At 39.8% G+C, this 22,445-nt stretch overlaps 1 protein-coding gene across 3 annotated transcripts in view; it reads right to left on the bottom strand.

Moving 5' to 3' along the window:
* Positions 1-7,787: 7,787 nt before the first annotated feature.
* Positions 7,788-22,445, bottom strand: part of SPHKAP (SPHK1 interactor, AKAP domain containing) — a gene marked incomplete at both ends in the record, with an annotated part of 138,756 nt that continues 124,098 nt past the window's right edge. For 2 of the 3 annotated variants that reach the window (XM_082630818.1, XM_082630817.1), the window contains 5 exons: positions 7,788-7,931; positions 17,106-17,290; positions 17,378-17,430; positions 19,788-19,874; positions 21,710-21,895. In XM_082630818.1, the coding sequence (XP_082486944.1) occupies positions 7,788-7,931; positions 17,106-17,290; positions 17,378-17,430; positions 19,788-19,874; positions 21,710-21,895 (655 nt within the window). The remainder of the gene's footprint in view (positions 7,932-17,105; positions 17,291-17,377; positions 17,431-19,787; positions 19,875-21,709; positions 21,896-22,445) is intronic. The other variant, XM_082630819.1, reaches the window with a different exon arrangement.

Raw genomic sequence — 22,445 nt, 5'->3', positions numbered from 1 at the left:
CTGCGCCACTAGGGAAGCCCTCTTTTTTAAAAAAATTTTTGGCTGCTTTGGGTCTTTGTTGCTGTGAGCCAGCTTTCTCTAGTTGCGGTGAGCAGGAGCTACTCTTTGTTGCGGTGCGTGGGCTTCTCATTGCGGTGGCTTCTCTTGTTGCAGAGCACGGGCTCTAGGGCGCACGGGCTTCAGTAGCTGTGGTGCGTGAGGGCTCAGTAGTTGTGGCTCACAGGCTCTAGAGCATAGGCTCAGTAGTTGTGGTGCACAGGCTTAATTGCTCCACAGCATGTGGGATCTTCCCATACCAGGGATCAAACCCGTGCCCCCTGCATTGGCAGGGGGATTCTTAACCACTGCATCACCAGGGAAGTCCCAATATATACTGTATTTTTATCATGGCTTGTCATCTGTAATCCTTGTTAGAATGGAAATTCTAAAATGCCAAGGAACTAGTCTTTCTCTGTTGCATTTCCTTGTGTCATGTCCAGTCCCAAATAAATGTTTGTGGAATGAACACCTAGCAGAATGCCAGACATTCTGCTGGATTTCTTTTCTTGGCCCTCTTTTCTGTGAGTTGGATGCTGGGTCTAGAAAGGCCTATGATGGAATGTCAAGAAATGCTTAGTTAGATAATAAGAGGCTGTTACGGGCATAAGAAGTTGCAACTTATTATTTTTTCAGAGCTATGTATAGGAGTTCTGTTGTAACTGATGCATTTTTTGAATTTTTTTTATTATGGTAAAAAATATTAAATTTACTATCTTAACAATTGTAATTGGTACATTTTTAATGAAAAGTAATACATTACATCTGCTTTGAGTGGCAGGTGGTTAAAACTGTGATCACTGTTTTCAGCAAATTTACATGAAGGAAGAACAAATTCACATGATTTGATTGGGGGATTAACATCAGGCCTTCATCCCATAGGAGCTGAGGAGAAACTAGAAGCTCTTGGAGTTGAATGGAAACCTCTATAGGAGCCATGAATGGGGCCCAGGGTTTTCGCTGAAGCATGAAACAGCCAGTGTGAACATTTATCTTGTTGTGTATTAGCCATGACATATGTTATGTAAACTCAACTCTGTACTTCTGCTGGATTTAGAATTTTTGTACTTTAAAAGTAGTATATTTCTGGGGCTTCCCTGGTGGCGCAGTGGTTGAGAGTTCGCCTGCCAATGCAGGGGACACGGGTTCATGCCCTGGTCCAGGAAGATCCCACATGCCACAGAGCGGCTGGGCCCATGAGCCATGGCTGCTGAGCCTGCGCGTCCGGAGCCTGTGCTCCTCAATGGGAGAGGCTACAGAGGTGAGAGGCCCGCGTACCGAAAAAAAAAAAAATTAAAAGGAGATGCTGATGTCAAAAATTAAGAAAGAAGGAAATAAGTGAACTAATTTGGTGAAGCTTTATTAGACATTTCTGTGGGTTTCATGAAAGGTCAATATGTGGTCTACTGTCTTTTTCACTAAAAATGTTGCTAGGTTTAAATTAACTGTCCTGTTGTTTGAAAGAGTAGGCAAGAGTAACCTTCACAAATGGCATACGTGACCATGGAGAAGAATCCAGTGCACTGAAAACTAGAGGCCCTCGTGGTATCATCCATCTTTATTCTCTCTCAACAAATGGTGACTTGATTCATTCTGCTTCCCTCTGTAAGAAGGAAAACAGAATGTATGCTCCTACGTTATCTGTGCCACATGCTACTGTTTGCGATGTGACAGAGAAGGAAGGGCTGTGTGTGTATAAAGATCTGGGCCAGGGGTTCAGCTCAGACATAACACAATCTACCGTGAAACAATCTTTGCACCTGGGATTTTTTGGTGCTCAGAGCATCATGGTAGAATCTGGAGTTCCTGCAACCTTCTGTACCAGAAACAGGCAGAGCAGGGAGTAAAGTAGAAAATGGGACAGAGTTCAACAAAGCAGTGGGAACCTTCCAAAGGCAAACAAATAATTGTTGATACGTATTTAATGAAAAGCCATTCTAAAGGACAGAAGGGGAAGAAATAGGAAGGAGATATGAAAACTGAAAAGAAGTGAAACTGGATATGAGGCTTTGAAGGGGCATTTCTGAGGGGATTATTTCAGGAAATGAAAAACTTAAGTGGTCAAACGATTCTTGCAACAATAACAGTGGATTAGCATTTTGTTTGTTTGAGCACAGACACTATTTCTTGATAGGAAGGGAGGCCCAAAGATTCTTCCTCCTGTGCATTTTGTTCAGATCTCTCTGAACTCAATTGGCCTTCAAGTCTTGCTGATAATGCCCTGGATGTCACTTAAATTCATCCCAAAACCACAGAAGGAAAACAGTCTCCTTTCTGTGATCAAATGTTCTAATGCAACTAAAATAAAAGGCAAGTAGTTTTAGAAAGTTTCACTTGCATAAATCCAAAAGTAATTTTATAAAAAGTCTTGAGACTCTTAATAAACCAGGTCTCTGGAAAACTAAGGAGAACGTTATAGTAAAATTGTGTTTCCTGAACAAATGATTAAACATCACTAGATGTAAACCAAAGCCTCAGTTACCCAAGGCCTGTTAGCTTTATCAGTTCAATTAGACATCTACCTTGGACAAGGCATTGTGATAGAGACTCTGACTAAATCCACAAGTGAGTTAAAGATGGCTCCATCCTCAAAGAACATACAATCATCTACGGAGACACAAGTATTCAACTTATCATGCTAGAAAGCATATGGCGATGTGCTAGTACAGGAAATGGTTAACCTAGGAGGCCTGGGTGCTCACACCCTGCACACCTCTTCCTAAAAGAAGTCTGTTTTCAGGTCTTGCCTTTGACTGGCTCCTAGGAGTTGAACTCTGAGCCTCGGACTCATGGACGCCCCCTTTGTTCACAAAGACCCTCCAAATTTCCATTCTTTGTCTCATAAATGATTAGCTGAAATATTTGCACCCACTGATCAACTACAGCAAAACGCTTGTTAACCACACTTTAGTTAAGTTTCTCCCCTTTCTCCAGGCTGTCGAAATTTAACCCATCTTCAGCTTGGTCCAGCATACAGCCTCTCCTTAAAGAACCCCTTTGGGAACAGGCTGAGCCCAGGATAACATGTTCTCTGATCTACTGTCCCATCATGCCTGCCACCTGCACTGGTTCACCTTGTTCATCTCACTTTCCACCCCTGGTTCTCTCTAGTCCTTTACTCTTCTCTGAGAAAGAAAACCGCTTTTTTGCCAACCCCGAGACACTCTTAGATCTCACAGCTGGAGCTTTCTTATCTTTACAATAGACACCAGTCCTCCTTCCTTCCTGCTGCAACAGTCCCTTTCCCTTTCTTGTAATAATCCTTTCCAATAAAGTCTCTCCTTATTAATGTCCAGAGTTTATTTATTTTTATTTTATTTTATTTTTACATCTTTATTGGAGTATAATTGCTTTACAATGGTGTGTTAGTATTTCTTTTTATTTATTATTATTTTTGGCTGCGCCATGCGGCTTCCCCGACAAGGGATCAAACCCTTGCTCTCTGCAGTGGAAGTGCAGAGTCCCAACCACTGAACCACCAGGGAATTCCCAGTTTTATTTTTATTTGACATTGTCCTCTGGCTGACTGGAGAATTCTTTACCTAAGCATATCCACACCTTCTTATTAGTGAATAAAATAAAGTGCTCAGGAATCTCAATACTTTCTTTCTATAAAATCTAATAATTTTTGAGATTGAATATGTTTTTATTTATGTGGGCTGGTGTTTATAATGAGTGGTTTTGTTTGCAAGCATAATTATCCTATAGAAAAAAGAAAATATATTTGTTTTATTGTCTAAGTTTCTGAATATCAGTACACACATGCTTATAGTCTCATATATAAATTAATCTCAATAAAATAATTTTGATTTTAAGAGATGTATTGTGATTTTTACCATATATAACTTTGTACTTGGAAAACCTCAGATTGTAATGAAAATATTGACACAATTGTTCAGCTATTTCTATGATATCTTCTAGTTTTCATATAGATATTAGGAAAACAGACTCCACTTTTGCCACTCATTGTTTTAAGCATTGTATGGATCATTTAGGTTCTCTGTATTTTAGTTCTCCCTTTTGGAAAATCACCATAAAATTGCAATTAATAAAACTGTTGAGAATAGTAGATGTGCTGTTATCCTTACTGTTAATTACCTGAATAATATTCCTTCTTATCTTTTTTTGCTCTACAATATATCCTTGTTGTAATAAATTCTATCGAGTTCAAAGAGCACTGGTCCCTTTACTTCTGAGACTGAAAATGTACCTCTAGTTTACTTGCATCTAGGTTGGTTCACCCCAGGTTTGTAGACTCCTTTTTGTCTTGTGACTCGTTCTCTTGTTGTTAAGACTTACTGTAAAGGCCACAGCCCATCAGTCTTGGGAGGGTAGGGGGAGAATGCCTGGTTTTCATGTTCCTACTGGGGTTCTCCACACTAGGGGCTACAGAGACCTCGTCCTTTACCCTAACTCCTCCTAGAGCCTCAGGCTCTGCCTCTTCAAGGCATTATTTACACTAAAGGTCCTCAACCTGTGGTGATTTTGCCCTGCAGGAAATGCGATATTAGGAGACTTTTAGAGGCTAAACATCCTACAGTGCTCAGGACAGATCCCCACAACAAAGAATTATCCAGCCCCACATGCCAGTAGTGCTAAGATTGAGAAATGCTGATTTACGTAAATATTACTGATCCTAACTAATTTAGTCAAAGAATATTTTCTTTCTTTTTTTTTTTTCATTTGTTAGTTCACTTTATTATTCATTCAACAAATACTTATTGAGTACTATGTGCCAAACACTCTTCCAAGTGCTTGGGCTACACATTATTTACACAATGGACAAAATTAAATTTCTTCACCCACTCTGCCTAGGTGGCAGCGTGCCTCAGTACAGTGGGGTGAAATATTCTGCTAAGTGGTGTTCCTGCTATCAGTTTTGCACAAGATAGCCCAATGTCCACAGAACAGAAAAAGTAAGTTTTAAAAGTCAAATTAAAAAAATATTAGTCCTTTGCTACCTTCACCTGTAACTTAGCCATCTACAAAGCTCCCAATAATTTGGCCCTTCTTAGCTCTTAGCCTTACTCTTTTTTTTTTAACATCTTTATTGGAGTATAATTGCTTTACAATGGTGTGTTAGTTTCTGCTTTATAACAAAGTGAATCAGCTATACATATATATATGTTCCCATATCTCCTCCCTCTTGCGTCTCCCTCTCACCCTCCCTATCCCACCCTTCTAGGTGGTCACAGAACACTGAGCTGATCTCCCTGTGCTATGCAGCTGCTTCCCACTAGCTATATATTTTACATTTGGTAGTGTATATATAGCCATGCCTCTGTCTCACTTCGTCCCAGCTTACCTTTCCCCCTCCCGGTGTCCTCAAGTCCATTCTCTGCATCTGCGTCTTTATTCCTGTCCTGCCCCTAGGTTCTTCAGAACCATTTTTTTGTTTGTTTGTTTGTTTTAGATTCCATATATATGTGTTAGCATAGGGTATTTGTTTTTCTCCTTCTGACTTACTTCACTCTGTATGACAGACTCTAGGTCCATCCACCTCATTACAAATAGCTCAATTTCATTTCTTTTTATGGCTGAGTAATATCCCGTTGTATATATGTGCCACATCTTCTTTATCCATTCATCTGTCGATGGACACATAGGTTGCTTCCATGTCCTGGCTATTGTAAATAGAGCTGCAATGATGACTGTGGTACATGACTCTTTTTGAATTATGGTTTTCTCAAGGTAAATGTCCGGTACTGGGATTTCTGGGTTGTATGGTAGTTCTATTTTTAGTTTTCTAAGGAACCTCCATACTGTTCTCCATAGTGGTTGTATCAATTTACATTCCCACCAACAGTGCAAGGGGGTTCCCATTTCTCCACACCCTCTCCAGCATTTATTGTTTGTAGATTCTTTGATGATGGCCATTCAAAGAATATTTTCTTATTCAAAAATTGAAAGTGGAACTGTAACACGTGTCTAAGGGATAAATCTATCTTCACCCAATTACACTGTGACTATTTTTTTCTCTGAGGTGCTTAAGCTCTTGGAGAAAAAATGATCAACCATTTGGCAACAAAAAATTTATTGATTAGTTTGCAACTTTAGGTACAACAAATATAATTTCATCACATGATTACAATCCAGTATTTGTGCTTTGTAGGATAAGTAAACATTCATTTGAGCACAACAAAAATCTACACACAATATTCTGGGGTTGTGTAAAAAATAAACATACCCTTTTCCATTTAGTACCATGAAGAACTTTCAGTTTGAAACGGTGGATAAATGTTAAAATTTGACATTTGTTTGTGTCAAATTAAACATACAACCTAAATTTGGACTATTTTTTAATAATAAATGCCTAAAGAGTCCTGGAAAGGATTCCTGGGGTGGGTGGTAGGGATGAAATAGAGCTTCCAATGAAGCTTTCTTGACATTTCAAGAAATGTCAATTTCTTGTCAATGTGGATGACACACAAGGCCAGCATTGATGGTGTGGGGTCTTGTTCACATTTAAAATTACTTCACAATCTTAAAAATAGTGTAAGAGCATAGTATCTCAGGAAATCTTTAATAAACACTTTCTTTGATCAAGAAGATAAAAGCCAGTCTAGCTCATTTAGCTGAAGGGAAAGAAGACTTACTGGGGAGAAGTTAGATACCTTTATTTTTCAAAAGAGTAAATCCCTGTTTTTAAAATACTTAAATGTGATAATATTTTCTTTTTCTCAAATTAAATGCTAGTATCCTTAAATCAGGAAGTCTATGATCCTAACTGGTTATGTTGAATCCTGCATCCATCATTATAAATGTCATAAGACTAGCAAGTATGCCATACGGGTACTTTTATAATGAAACCACAGAGCTCGAGTCAATATATGACTTAAGACTATAATCTCTTCATATTTTATGAACTTCTAAGGCTAACTCAATATATTATTTAAGATAACAATCTCTTCATAATTTACAATAAAAATAAAATGAAAGTTTATATTTTATATAATTTAATATACAAGCAGATTTTATCTCAAAAGATGCTCTTTTGTTAGAAAGCTTCTTCCCTTTGCATAAGAGTTCTGTAATCATTTTACTCATGTAATATATAGAAGGAAACAAGACAACCTTTGATCTTTCTCTCTCTCAGCTGAACACCAATAGTTTTCTGATTAGCTAGGAACCCAGATATTATTGGGAGATGTGGAATATTTTTCAGTGGGCTGTAGTGGATAAATGAAATCACCTTTGTAGAGGACACTGATATATTCTTGCATTTCTGTTAATAACCACTGGTAAAGGTCTGAAACTGGAAAGCTTTTATATCAAAGTTTTGGAAATGTCTTGCCCATATCTTAAGTATTTACCTGCGCTGACAGACCCCTTAATCTGCTCAAAAAAGTAAAATAAACATTACAGCAGAGTTTATAAAATGATTTTGACCAGTGACTTTGTTTCCAGTTGATTCACATAATTGGAGACATTACATCACATTTTATATTATTAAAAATATGTAAGTGCAACTTTCCTGGAGTTTGGGCCTAGTTATAAGTTTTTCATTTGGGCCCATTAAAATTTTTTCCAGCCATTCTAATACAAGCTCCTTTGAACTCACCCACCGGTTGTATTGATTTGTACAGACTGATATTTTGCTTTTCCTCAGATTTACTCTATGTGCAGCAGACTTGAACAGCAGATTTTTTCATAGCTCTGTTAATGTGATGTGATGTTTTGAGAAAGTTTAGAGCAAACCACTGTAATCTAAGCTGGAATGAAGGAAGGGGTACTCTAAAGGCATAGCCGCCTTATCCCAGTTCCAAGAGCCAGTCAAAGAGACTCGGGGTCCCATCCTTCTGCTCCTCACGCATTTTGTAGTACTGAACAACTGCATGAAAGATATCTCCCACTTTCCAGGCCTTCTGATGAACCAGCTGCACGACATCTAGAAACTAAAGTAAAGCACAGGGTTAGGCTCACATATCACAGAGGGTCCTCAAAGTTATATCGTTCAACCACTCTTCCAAAGCCAGTGGCTCTCCAGGTTATTTTTTAATATCTCTAGTGACAGCAGACTATATTCTAGGACAGTCTGTTTTCTTTTTAGACAGTTCAGATTATTAGCGAGTTCTTTCAACTGAACTATAATGTTCCTCACAGCAGTTGCCATCCTTCGATTTGGGGAGACTACAAGGAATTCTTCTTTCCACAGTCTATCTTTTAGATATTTGAAGAGTTTCCTCAGATCTGCTTTTCTCTGGGTTGGACTCTCTCTAACAGGACTGTAGAGCATGGTTCCCAGTCCCTTCTATCGGTGTCACAGATAATTTCTCATTGGATGTATACATTTATGCCAAAAAAATTGTGTTACACTTTTGGGTAGGGTTATTTACTGGTTCCTCATTCCATCTTGAAAATTTCCCTCCCTCTTCATCAAATTTTGAGAGACACTGGCTTTCCACTGGAACAGGAAAAAGAAAGATTGAGGAAACATCCTAGATTCGTCACCTGGTTAATGGTACCAGCTTCAGTTGGCCACAATGTAGAAAGTTTATGACTACAGGTGAATTGTGAGTTGGAGCACTGGAAGGTGAGAAAAGCATTATAGATGGTTTCCTTCATGAAACTGTGGGATGAAGCCCAGAATGAAGGCTTCTCAAACTCCTTAGTCAGATACGTATAAAGAAAAGTAATGATTATAGAGCTAAAACCTGCAGGAAGTATTTACTTTCATGCATGTAATCTCATTTAATTCTGTCAACAACCCTGTAAAGCAGGTATTTAAAGATGAAAAATTGTGGGTTTGTGAGATGAAAAGTTGGCAGTAGGATGCATGGTCTTCTAACACTCCAGCCCAAAGCTCTTTCTACTATTGCACCCCATGCATTTTGGTCGTAAGAGAATAAGCTATTGATATTTATTTGGAACACTGGGAGAAAGGATAAGCTGGGAATCTGGTATCGTTTAATGAGGAAGAAAAACCTATTTGTTAAAAAAAGATGAGGGCTGTAGTTTAGTTACTATTTCTTCATTGTTTCCTTCTAGGATTTCTTTCCTCTGCTCATTTCGCATTTGTTCATACTTTCAAGATCAGCCAGAAAATGGAATGCTAATTTTTGTCTGTGTGTGTGGTATGCGGGCCTCTCACTGTTGTGGCCTCTCCCGCTGTGGAGCACAGGCTCCGGACGGGCAGGCTCAGCGGCCATGGCTCACGGGCCCAGCCGCTCTGTGGCATGTGGGATCCTCCTGGACTGGGGCACGAACCCGTGTCCCCTGCATCGGCAGGCAGACTCTCAGCCACTGCGCCACCAGGGAAGCCCCGGAATGCTAATTTTTTTCTGGTCTTTTCCTCCCCCCTCTTCAGTTTGAATTTGCTAATTCATTTCAATTGCTGAGAAGTTGTCTTATAGAGAGCTACTATTAAATTATGTTTCTTCTCCCAGCTGTGATGGCACCGACTACTGCACAGTTACAGAAATCAGTGCTTTATTGTACTCACTCGCCTTGTGTTGGCTTAATCAGAATAAAGCAATTTTCTAGGCTGGAAAATAAAATGCTTAACTTTTAATACATGGAAACATAAACATCATCTAAAAGATGATGTAAAAAGGGAGACCAATGGGAAGCCGATGGCAACTCTATTACAGATAGTAAATCTCCCAGGAAAGGACATCATCTTAGCCACCTCGTTATATCTAGTGCCTGCACCTAATAGGGGCTCAATAAATATTTGCAGAATGACAAAAGGAATGAAGAGCAAAATGTGAGTCAAATGCATCAAATGCATTCAAAATGATAAAGAAAGCTATTTGAAATATGGAGTGACATCCAGAATCATTGAAGATGAACCTTGTCTAAATATTCATTCTTGAGTTTTATATAATGTATTTGCACATATATAGTTAAAAATTAGCATGCACATCTTGGGGCTTCTTACTCAATAATTTTCTACTGATAGGACACTCCAAAAAAATGATTGGGGGGCCATGGATCTAGGCAAAGGCCGGGCAGAGCCTAGTCTGGTGCAATGGTAGTAAGCAAGGAGGAGAGTCAAAGCTGGTCATGGGACAGGTGTCTCATCACACTGTGCCTGGGAGTCGGCATGTATATTGTGGGGGTAAGGCACCTAGGACCTTTCTTTACTGGTCACTGTAATAGCCATGGAAGGTTAGTGCCAATCAGCTCCATCAGTCTCAGTGATAGAATTTCAGAGACTATTAGCTGTCTGGTTTCCCTCACAATTCTGCCTAGCTTTCTGTCTGTTAGATCTGAAATTTTAGACAGCTTAATCCTTTAGGTTAAGGCTTTGCTCAAAACACAAATACCCTCAGAAAGGGGAACATTACAGGAGGTTACTAGTAATTTATGGAGAGGCGTAAAAATAATTTTGTGAGCTGTTACTTGTTTCTTGGTGTGTATGAAAGATCCCAGGCATGTTTTCTATTGGACAAAGTGGTAGAAACATAAGGCCTCAGGGAAAGGGGGAGAAAGGCTAGGATGTCTTTGCATGATTTGGTTAATCAGACTTTCCCAGCTCTTACTGGAGGTCTAGACATTAGATGCTCCTAGTGGAGAAGACTTGAACATCAAGTTTCTGAGGTCTCACTGAGAGAGGCTCATAATTCATTGACTTCAAGATTTCCCTCCAGGGTCATCAGTGGTCTTAGGCTAGACTCATCCCTTGAGGGTATTTGCTCTTCCTTAACATGTCTTATAAAGAAGCAGTCAATATAAAGTAAACAGAAATAGAAAATTAGCCTTGGCACCTCTCTTTTTTCTTTCTATACATACTGGTTCACTGGGCCACCATCTTATTCCCAACTTTTATCTCTCAGGTATTGCTCTGAGAAAGAATCAAAATTCTAGAGCTGATGTCAATATTGGCTAAACATTTCCCAGAAGGCTGTCTGTTTCAGACCTTTCTGGAAGCCCAAGATTAGCTACTTTCCATCTATTTGGGGCTTGCTGAAGCAGGGTCCCCCACTGTGGTGATGACCATAAGATGTTGACTGGCCAAAGTTGTCAAAGTGCCCCATCACCTAGGCCACTCTGTCAGTAGATTGTCGAATGGTCACACACTAGAATCTGTCTCATGATTTCTAAATCCAGGCCAATATCCCAATAAAGCAACTTTTAAAAATGATCTGGCCCCACTAAATATAGCATGTTTTTAGGCCATGATGACTTCATCTCAGACATCGAGACCTTGAACCATCTGTGGGGCTGATGAGCAGGGAAGGTCTTACACTTTCTTTTCTTCCTTCATTTAAAAAAAGTTCTAGACAAAAATGAAGCTAAGATTGTGAAGAAACCAGAAAAGGACATTTCTAGCTCATTACTACAGCCTTGAAAAACTGCATTCTATTTAGCAGCTGGTTCTAGATCTTTCACTGTATCTGTCCATGTTTTTAACTTGGGAATTTCATAATCAGCTTTAGTGTATCAGAGATCTGAGTTTTTCTTTCCAATGCACTGAAATATAAAAATCAAAAATTTTCATTTCCTGCTATTTCACAATCAATAATAATTAGGTTCCCTTCCTATGTATCATAGTTGGCATTTCCTTGAACAAATGTTTTGTCTTAGGTAACTAGAAGAATTTCTGTCCTGTGATGGTATATCATTGGTAGACTCGTTTGAAGAAAAGTATCACATGGTAGATGCCTTGTATATTTTCAGGTGCATTTTCTAAATTAGATTAATTGTTTACCAAATCATATGGTGGAATCTATGGGAGTTGTTGCAAGTCATATGGGATTTTGAAAACATTCAACTTAGATTTCTGAAAGCAGATACCTTCTTTTGCTCCAAGGTGAATTCCACTTCATTAAGCACAAGTGAGCTGGTCTTTATATTGCTCCTGCAATTATGGCCTGTAGAGTTGTGATTCTCAGCCTTGGTTATACCCTAGAACTCCCAGGGACCTCGAGAAAACCCCAAAGCCTGGGTTTCATCCAAAGAGGAGAGTCTGATTTAATTGGCTCATGCATTGGGGTCTATAAAAGCTCTCCAGGTGATTCTAGCACACACTGAATTTGAGAGCAATGACAAAATATTCAGTTCAAGGCAGACAGTTTCTTACATTCACAAAGGAAGAGACAATATCTGTTATGGACTGAATGTTTGTGTCCCCCCCTTCCCCACTTCCATTCATATATTGAAGCCCTAAGACACAAATATGATGGCATTAAGAGGTGGGGCCTTTGGGAAATAACTAGATTTAGATAAGGTCATGGGGATGGGGCTCCCATGGTGGGATTTATGCTGTTATAAGAAGAGGAAGAGATGCCAGAGCTCTCTCTCTGCCACAAGAGGGCACAGAGAGGAGGAAGCCCATCACCAGGAAATGCATCTGCTGGCACCTTGATCTCAGACTTCCTAACCTTCAGAACTGTGAGAAATAAATGTCTGCTGTTCAAGCCACTCCCTATGGTGTTTTGTTAGAGCAGCCTGAGCTAAGACAATATCTAATTCTTCCTTATTTTTCCTTCCTTTGTCATGTATTTTTTTCAAAACTGAGACTTAAAATGTATTTTGGGGAAAGTTAGGTTAACAGTAAATGCCATCAACATTTTCTCTGTCATTCTCTTCCCACTGCTTTGCATATGGAAAATAATAAGAAATTAAAGGCGAGGCCACTCCTCTTCTGACTCCCACTTTCTTAGGAAGGTAAGTTTACATCTGTTTCCTCTTTGCACGTTCTGTTCTATGCACTGCCTTCAAGAAAAGGAAGTAATTCTCAAAATGAGCTTAAAGATGAGAAAGGCACCTGATTTATTGCGGGACCAGTCATCAGCCCATTCTAGCTCACAGAAGCTCATTGAATTTAAGCAGAAATAAAAGAGCTAGAGAAAATAATGCTTTGGCTTCAAAACAGCAGAGCAATTAGCTGGTTGATATCTATTTTTAAAAACAATTGCTCTCAAGATTCCCCCCCCCATCCCTGCTTTGAATTAAGTAGATTAAATTTAATTGATGTCAAGGTCATTGTGAATTAAATTCACAAACTGTTTTAGATTTTCAGGTGTTGGAATTCTCAACAGTCTTTCCTCTGGAATTTAGCATACTTTAAAGCCACCTCAAATTCTGCCACTCCTTCAAGATATTTCTTATGGAAGGGAGTCTCAAATTTTGGTGTTCATTAACATCACTGTACTTGAGCAAAGCTGTTAAAAATGGATATCTCTGGGCCCCACTCTTAGAAAGTGAGTTCCAAGAAGGGGTCTAGGAATATGAATTGTAAATAAGTGTCCTAGGTGATTCTGTGCATTTGGATCCTGGTCACAGGGTGAGAAGTACTGCCTCAGTGTGCTTCTTATTTTCCTTGTCCAGAATAAGCTCCCATCACTTTCACGTTTGGTCTTTACAACCTGAGCCTCTTGGTTTATGTTCTCCCTACCTTGGGTCCTTCCTAGACTGGAATATGAACTCCAAAAGGGTAGGATATTTTGTCTCTTTTGTTCCCTGAGTCCCCAGAGCCTAGAACAGAGGCTGGCATGTTGTACGTATTCAATAAACTTTTCATGAATGTTCCGAATGTACGACATTCAAGTGGACTTGGAATTTTAATGATTAGAACACTAAAAGAGAAAGCTTGAAAAGGTGTCATTTATCGGAGAGGAGTGACAGTACATTGGGCACCCAGAATGTTTGGAATTTGCCTTTTTAATAGAAATAAGGCTGGAGGTAGTTAGAAGCTGACATTAGGTGTTCTTCAACTCCAAAGCCAAGTTCACAGGCAGTGGTGGGAAGGATGAGTTGCTTCAGTGTTCATTCATGATATCCTCTGCTATTTTAGCTCATGCTTGAGACCACCGTCAAGGGAGATGTGTTGGCTAAATTAGTTTATCCAAAAAATTCAGAATTTACACAAATAGGGACTCAGAGTATGTATCTGTGAATGGTGTTTCATACTCTAGTGACAGTGGGGGAGTGTCATTGCTGAACTTAACAGAGATATTTCTCTAATCTTCTCCAAGCCGATGAGGAGTTAATGAGACACTGCTGCTCTCAAGTGACACAGCCTCCTTGGTAGGAAGCCACAATCTCTCTTCCATACCACTTGAAAATGGCCACTTAACTTCCTGGCTAATTTAAAAACAATCAGAATGAGGTCTTCAAATGCGCTATCGATAAAAGAAAGGATGTCAAAATTTTGCATAAGGTTTTGCTTTATTTCACAAGTTCTGTCATAGAACTGGGCACAGGCAGTGCCCTTTTATGGAGAAGCCACTATGTGGAGAGAACCCTAACTGACTCGGAAAAAAAACTGTTAGAAGATTCAGTCCTTAAAATTACATTACTTGGAAATAACCTCCTTGAACTAATGCTAAATAGGAGTGAAACATCATTAATGTTTATCTTGATAACACTAGTGGAACATTTATATTCTCAGAAAAATAGTTATGAGCAAAGACAGGCATCCTCTTTGAGAACTGAACATCAGTGGGGATAAATAAATATCGTGTCAAAGCATCACGTACATAATTAAGGTGTTAATGACATATTCCTTGTCCTTTCATCTAAGGGGAATTTATGAGACATATATTCACACAGAGTGTTACATTGTTTCTTCAAAATGGTGGATTGTATAAAAATCTACTTCATTAAGAGACCATCTGAAAATGCACGAGGTAATGCTTTTATTCAGGGAGAGGCTCGAGATAAATTTGGAAACCAAACTGCCTTTCATTTTTCCAGGAAACTGAGAATGTACTCTGGCTGAGAATGTTCTTGTTCTCCTCCCCATGGCAGGGGGTCTTGGGATTGTGTATGGCAGGAGGGAGGGGTCAAAAGTGAAGTGCTCTTTCACTGCATTCTTTGCACTAGGCAGGCTGGATGGTAAGGTAGAAGGAAAATTTATTAAATAGCAAATCACTCATCACCTTGCAAATAAAGGTATGCCAAGCATAGGATCGTATCTAGATTCATAGAGCGTAGAGCTGTAGGCAGTTCTAGGCCTGAAGAGAAATATGAATTACTGGCTGGAGAGAGAGGCTGAAGAGGAAGAGGGCATGGAAAATAAACTAGGTCTCCTTCTCGATTTTTTTCAGTAGCCAATCCCATTGGCTGGGGATGCAGAAATAGATACGCTTTTCTAATTACCATGTGCCTGAGCAAAAGGGTAGAGGCCCTTTAATATCAGGCTGTAGGATTCTGGCAGTGAGGGTTAAAATGCAGTTACACATTTAAAAATGTCTAGATTGTAACTCAAAGGCAATCTAACTTGAGAGAGACACACTACTGACAGGTATCTGTGGAGAAAGTGGGGTTCTACCACTAGGCTCAAATATCACTATCTGAGGACTCTCTCATGGACTAGCTTCTGAGTACTGAGTTGCTCATCAGTAAAAAAGGGACAATAATATCCATTCTGCTCTTTTCACAGCGTTGTTGAGAAACAAGTATAATGACTATGTGGAAGTGACTATTAGACATTAAAAAAGGCACAGTGGGGGGCTTCCCTGGTGGCGCAGTGGTTGAGAGTCCACCTGCCGATGCAGGGGACACGGGTTCGTGCCCCGGTCCGGGAAGATCCCACATGCCGTGGAGCAGCCGGGCCCGTGAGCCATGGCCACTGAGCCTGCGCGTCCGGAGCCTGTGCTCCGCAACGGGAGAGGCCACAACAGTGAGAGGCCCGCGTACCGCAAAAAAAAAAAAAAAAAAAAAAAAGGCACAGCGGCAGTGATAGGCAGTATCCTGAAGCAGCTTCCAAGATTTTCTGCCCTAATCCTCAGTACTATGAATAGAATGAGATAATTATGCCCTTATTATGTTATCCTAAATGGCAAAAGGGATTCTTCAGTTAATTTTGAGTCAATCAAAAGGGAGACTATCTGGTGAACCTAATCTAATCCAATGAACCCATTAAAAGCAGAGAGTTTTCTCTGGCTAGTGACAGAAGAAGTAAGAGAGACTGACAGCATGAGAGCATGAAGGGACTGTGTGGCAAGGAATTGGGCAGCTTCTAGAAGCTGAGAGTGGACCTCAGCCAATAGTCAACAAGGAAATGGGGACTTCAGTCCTACAACCACAAGGAACTCAGTTAGGACAACAACCCTAACAAGCTCGGAAGCACATTTCTCTCTACAGTTTCCAGATAAGTGCCCACCCAGCCAGGCTGACATGTTGATTTCTGCCTTGTAAATCCCTCAATAAAGAGCATGGAATTCGCCCAAACTTCTGACAACAGAGCTGGGTATTGTTGTTTTAAGTTAGTAAATTTGTGACAGTTTGTTACACAGAAATAGAAAACCAATATAACAACATTATTATTAATTTGAATTTTTTAAAAAACATACTTTTAAATTATGGAAAATTGAGCTTGAAGACATTGGTTGATGGCTTCTTGCTTTAACCTTAATAACTGAGATTCTGTAACAGTAAGTGGTTGGTCTTAGAGAAAGGGAGTTAGAGTGAGAGTTGCTATTAATTTAGATGTTGGCTAGGGATCTATTTCTTAGCTTTATATTTCTAGGTGGAGAATAATAATGAGAAAGCCCATCCAATGCAAATCTGTCCCATAGGGAATTAAAAATGCCTTCTCTTTGATGTCATGCCATAGTTTAATTATCAGGGTGGCCTCACATTGCTGATTGTTGGCTGAGGTCCACTCTCAGCTTCTAGAAGCTGCCCAATTTCTTGTCATGCAGTCCCTTCATGCTCTCATGCTGTCAGTCTGTCGTACTTCTGCCACTAGCCAGAGAAATCTCTCTGCTTTTAATGGGTTCATTGGATTAGATTAGGTTCACCAGATAGTCTCCCTTTTGATTGACTTAAAATTAACTGAAGAATCCTTTTTGCCTTTCCTTCTCTACTTTTTATTTAAATGAATGTTATGAAGAGGTTGGTTCCAGAGTGAGGAAACACACACAAAAATAAGACTCTTAGAAAAATATTCCGTCTCCTCAATTTACTTTCTCATCATCACCAACTAGCTAAGACAAACTGATGGTCAAAGAATTATCATGATTATATTTATGCAGGTGGAAGGTTTCAAAGTTCTAATCACAATTTTAAGGTGAAAAGTCAAGGAAAAAATTTAAATGGGTTAACTGGGCATTTACTGAGTTGTAAGCAGGGATAAAACACAAAGCATTATGATATACAAGCAGGAAACACGGTACCTTTTCGATTCTGTTTTCTTGAGATTTCTTAAAGTAGATAGTGGGGATCCCGAGTTCAGAGGCGGCTATCCACTGCAGAGTGGCTCGAAGCTCAGTGTCAGGACATTCTGGCTCCAGGTCAAAGTTGATCACCAGCAGGCTCCCCTGGCGGCTGGCCTTTCCCACTGGCATTCCAGAGGCCTGTTCTGAATACAGACACAACTGCCTTATTATACTTTCCATACGAAGATCACAGGCAAATTTTGTCTCAAAATTATGGGAACGTGGCTTACCCTCTATGTTTTCTGCCTGTCCTTTAAGAATCTCGTTTTCTTCTACTAATTCACTTTGGGAGAAAACAACAATATATGGTTGGTAATGTTTAAGGAAGAGCAAGCTGTAAATGCTAGATGAGGTGATGGGTCTTATTGATCTAAAAGCTTCTGAAGTTTCATATATTTATTGTTTTTGTGGAATAAACTAAACAAATACTAGGGAAATGTCAACGTGGCTATTAAGTAGGACTACTGGGTCTGCAATGAATAACATTACCCCTAAAATAAAGGCTAGATAAACTGCATGATTTTAGTTGGGATAATTGGTGTGGGAGACTCTGAGAGATGCAAACTTTTCTTCTTCTCAACCTCCTTTCCATAAACCTTCACAGGTTTGAACAGTCAAGGAAGGATTTTGTAGGTAACTAGATCAGATCTGAGGACTTATCCTTCTTCTGTATTTGCTTGTCATTTACAGAACCATATATTTCCATCTTGAGACAATGATATTTTTCTACACTAACATAAACTGGCATTTTCATTTAGGAAAATATTTTTCTACCTATACTTGGTTCTTTGACCTGAAATAATGGAAAAGACAATCACAAACGTTAGAACTTAAGAAGGGTGACAAAATATCTCAATTAGTTGAAAATTTACTTTTTCTTTCTTTTTACTGGGAAGATGTAGTAGGCTGGGGGTGGTTTAGAACTAGATACTCATAATGGAAGTGAGGATTTCATTAAATATAGTCATGTTCAACATCTGAAGTGCTTTCACATAGTGAGTACTTATTAGGGAGACTTGTAAATAGTGGGAGGACTCAGTTAATGCTTTTTTTTTTTTTTTTGCGGTACGCGGGCCTCTCACTGTTGTGGCCTCTCCCATTGCGGACGCGCAGGCTCAGTGGCCACGGCTCACGGGACCAACCGCTCCACGGCATGTGGGATCCTCCCGGACCGGGGCACGAACCCGTGTCCCCTGCATCGGCAGGCGGACTCTCAACCACTGCGCCACCAGGGAAGCCCTCAGTTAATGCTTTTAAAATAAGAGTATATGACCCAACAGCTGAAAGGAAGTGACCATCTTGGGAAGCCCATGGTTGTTCTGTATTTTTGTCTTGTCTAGAAATTAAACTGCAGGTACTCTTAAAAATGTATCTCTATGTGAGAGGATTCTCCCTTATATTCTCTGTTACTGCTAAGATCTGGCTAATTCCATTGTATTCCTGATGTCTAGAGAAAGTGTAATTGTTCTTTCATGAGCACCTAATTATTTGTAGAAGGATGGCCAATTTCCCAAGGGTCTAGATTTTCTGCTAGATCTCTATCCAAGTGACATAAGTGAAATGACATATAGTAGATACAATTTCTACTACTATGGAGCTGCAGGATGCTGATATGGGTACAGGTGATCTTGGTTTTCTCTATCTGTAGTCTGTGGGGTCCTAGGCTCATACTGGGGAGAAAGATGGACAAAATACCTAAACAAATGTTTCCTGTAGGAGAAAAATAAATTTACCCCAAAGTGTTTTTGTTTGTTTTGCCTCCTTTAGAAAACAAAACAAACCCAAGATAATGTTTATGTTCATCTCTACCTGTGAATGATGGCTGTGTGGAACAATAAAGAATGCACTGCAACCTTTAATCACTGAGAAATATTCCCGCAGGCAGGATACCTGATTAAATAGTGAAATAAAAATGATTTAGCTATAGATAATAATTGAAAAACATAGATCAGGGAGCAACTTTAGTCCTATACTTCATTTTCATTTTTCTGAAATTTCAGAAATCTCCAGATAATAAGTCATAATGGTCAAAAATAGGTTTCAATTCATTTAATTTTCCAGGACAATCACAAACTCTAGATATAGTCCTGACCTCATATTGCTCTCCCTTTATGCACCATATTTTATGACACACATATTGTACTTTTTCCCCTTGGTCTTTTAGAAGGTCCCCATCTTGTGGGGGGCATATGTAAAAATGACACATTCCACCATGGTGCCATTTGGTATTAGACTCATTAGTGGCCATAATCCCAGGTGTCTACAGGTAAAAGAAAAGCCTTTATATTCTATTGAACGATAGTCTTTGCTGGTTGGCATAGTACAATTTAAATGGATTTTTGTTTCTCTGTGTCCAACTAGGTAAAATGACATATATGTCTGATTATATGGAAAAAGCTTTATCCAAAACGATTATATTAGAGGGGGCAGATTTGAAATCCAGAAGGCAGGTGGTGGGAAGGTTGTGGCTACTGCAGGCCTGAGCTCTTACTCCAGGGACATGAAACCATACACGTCTGGGAACCTCAGCAGGACAGACATGATGAAACCAGTGGTCAGGAACAACCTGAATGATCAAAATGATTGCCAGATGGAATCGAGTAGTGGTCTCAGAATCACTGCATCTCAGTGGCTACTTACTTAATCATGAGAGAAGATGGCATGCTTTCCTGATAAATGTCCAGGTCCATAATGCCAAGACTGCTAGTGGTACTACTGTTGCCATTGCTGACAAAGCAAAAGTTTACATATTAATGCCAGTCTCCACCACCTGGCCACACTGCTGACACTGATGTTCCACCATTCTAAGAGGTTCTTCCTTTGGTCCCCAGAAGAATACTGCTTAGTGCCTAGGACTCCTAAATTGACGTTTATTTCTGACCAAATCAGGTGAAAACACAACAAAAGGCATTTTTAGCTCAAGCCAATCATCATCATCATCATCATCATCATCAATGTTTCATAATTTCTGCAGTGGTCATACCTGGTGGATAACACCTAGTGGGTGACAATCAACATGACTCCTTTCTTCCCCATCCTAGTGACAGTAAGGATGTTTATCCATCAGCAAGAGTCTCCTTGAGTATACCTCCAGAGACTAAGATACTTCTGAGAATGCTGGCTGAGGGGGAAGATACGGGAATGCTTATCTGCCTGCTTCTTGGCTTTTGACAGAAACCAGCAGTGCATGTTCTCTTTTCCCCTTGCCATTCAGGGGGTTTTTTGTCAGGGATATTCTATAGGATATGCATTTGTCTCATTTTTTTCCTGAGGGACTACAGAATTTACAAGTACAAAGTTGGGCAATGCCAAAGTTTTATAACTCCTTTATCTTAAAATCTTTGAGAAGGAGCAACACCTGATACTTTGTGTGTTGTAGAGAAGGAGGGATCACATGTTGCAACATTTTTGTAGGATGCACAATCAACATATTGTCTAGTTACTAGCCTGGAATTTGTTTACTGAAACACAGAAGAGTTGAGCCCATTTTTAGGTTCTGTCTGTACTTGCAAAATGGAATGCATCCAATTTCACCAAACTCACTATATTTCCTCGTACCTTCTCTATTTTCCAATGACGTCTCTTCCATGTAAGGTTTTCAAAGCGTGAGTGCTGGGGTATCGTGTAATGGGACAGTCTTCCCTCAGGAGTTCCATGAATAAGCAACTAAATCCCCTCATTTCAAATTCCTGTCTTGGTTTTCGTGTGGGGTACTGAATGTACTCACTGACTGAAATCTGAGGTAATTGCTCTGGAGATAATTAACTGTATAAACTTATGCTAAGTCCAGAGATTCAAATTCTCTTTGCTTTTTATCTCTATAGGATAACATTTCCCACCAGTTTTTGAAATTTTAGATAAATCATTTAACATTGTGAAATTTCCCTAAGTCTAAACAGACTGAACTGTCAGAAGTAAAATTTTCAAGGAGCCATACAGCCAGATGCATCAGAAGCCCATTTTCCAATTGGCCTTTCTGGAAAATCTGTGGACTTGTTGACCCAGTATCAAATAAGATTTAGGGTAGAAACATGAAGATTCTTTTCATTCTCACCTCACAAAGGGCTAGTTTTTAGTTTATGTCTCCTGATTGGCTCAGGTCCTCCCAAATCTGGTCTCTCTTTAGCACCTCTCTAGCTTTTCTAGAGCAACAATACAGAGGGCAGGCAGAGAAAGGGGAGAAACAGTCAGGCCAAACAACACAACACAGTATGGAAACGCCTCATGTAAACCCAGCCTGTCTTGCATCTGAAATACAAATGAACCAGAAAGAAAGTATCAAACACACCAGGTGTAATATCAGCTCTTATTTAAAAACTCACAGTTGTCATCATTGAATGCACTAGCTGGAGCTTGCAGAGAAGGGAACACAGATGACTCTCAACCTTGGCCAAGTTAATTGAAACCATAACTGGATATTAAGATAGCTCTCAGCACAAATTATGACTGGCAGTCTTTCCTTTTTGTGCTATTAGGGACCCTTTGCAGAGAATGATTAAAATGCATTTCTGGAATCTGTATTGAGACCTACTTCCCTGGTAAGTCATTTAAAGAGCAGGTACCTCATGGATCGCTCACTGAGCTGCAGGAAGCTGCTGGTGTCATCTGGGTTGTCTTCCTCATTGGCGAGCTGGGACCAACTGTCCGTGCTCTCTCCACTGCTGCCGGGAGGGTTGGAGAACTCATCGGGGGCTCTGCCTTCTGTTGAGACTTCAGCCTCTGGTACATCTCTGGCATCAAGGCTGTCACTGTAGATGGTAAGATATTACTAAGAGTGCAGGCACAAGACTGACCTTTTCAGGGGAACCTCACTGCATGCTCTGTTGAGCATGGATCTCTGCCATAGTGAGCAGGATGTCCTAGGACATAGATGGAATCCTTCTTTTAGGCTAATCCTCTGCTGATGCCGTAGGTCCCATTTTGCCTTTTCAGGATTTCTCTCTACCAGCTTTCTTATTTCTTCATTTGATCTCTTTCTACTGACTCCCTCCGTTCATTTAAAAAACATGTTGAAGCAACCTGGCCTGCATACATAAGAATTATTGAAGGCCAGTGGTGTTTAAAATAAAGATACCCAGAGCATCCTTCCCCTGAGATTACGATTCAGGGGTTCTGCAGGAAGGCCCAGAAACCTGCATTTTAAACAACCACCCCACATGATTCTAATGCAAGTTGTATGTGGACCATGCTGGGAGAAAAACATCCAGCCCAGTTCTAGTGGTTTACCAAACTATTTTGCCTGTAAATGCCTCTATACATATTTTGCACTTGCAGCCACCTTTTTTTTTTTTTTTTACC

Source organism: Mesoplodon mirus (genome assembly GCF_964341445.2).
Source record: "Mesoplodon mirus genome assembly, chromosome: 8".
Lineage (NCBI taxonomy): Eukaryota > Metazoa > Chordata > Mammalia > Artiodactyla > Ziphiidae > Mesoplodon > Mesoplodon mirus.
Note: the sequence above shows the minus strand (reverse complement) of the source record. Positions and strands in the feature narration are given on the sequence as shown.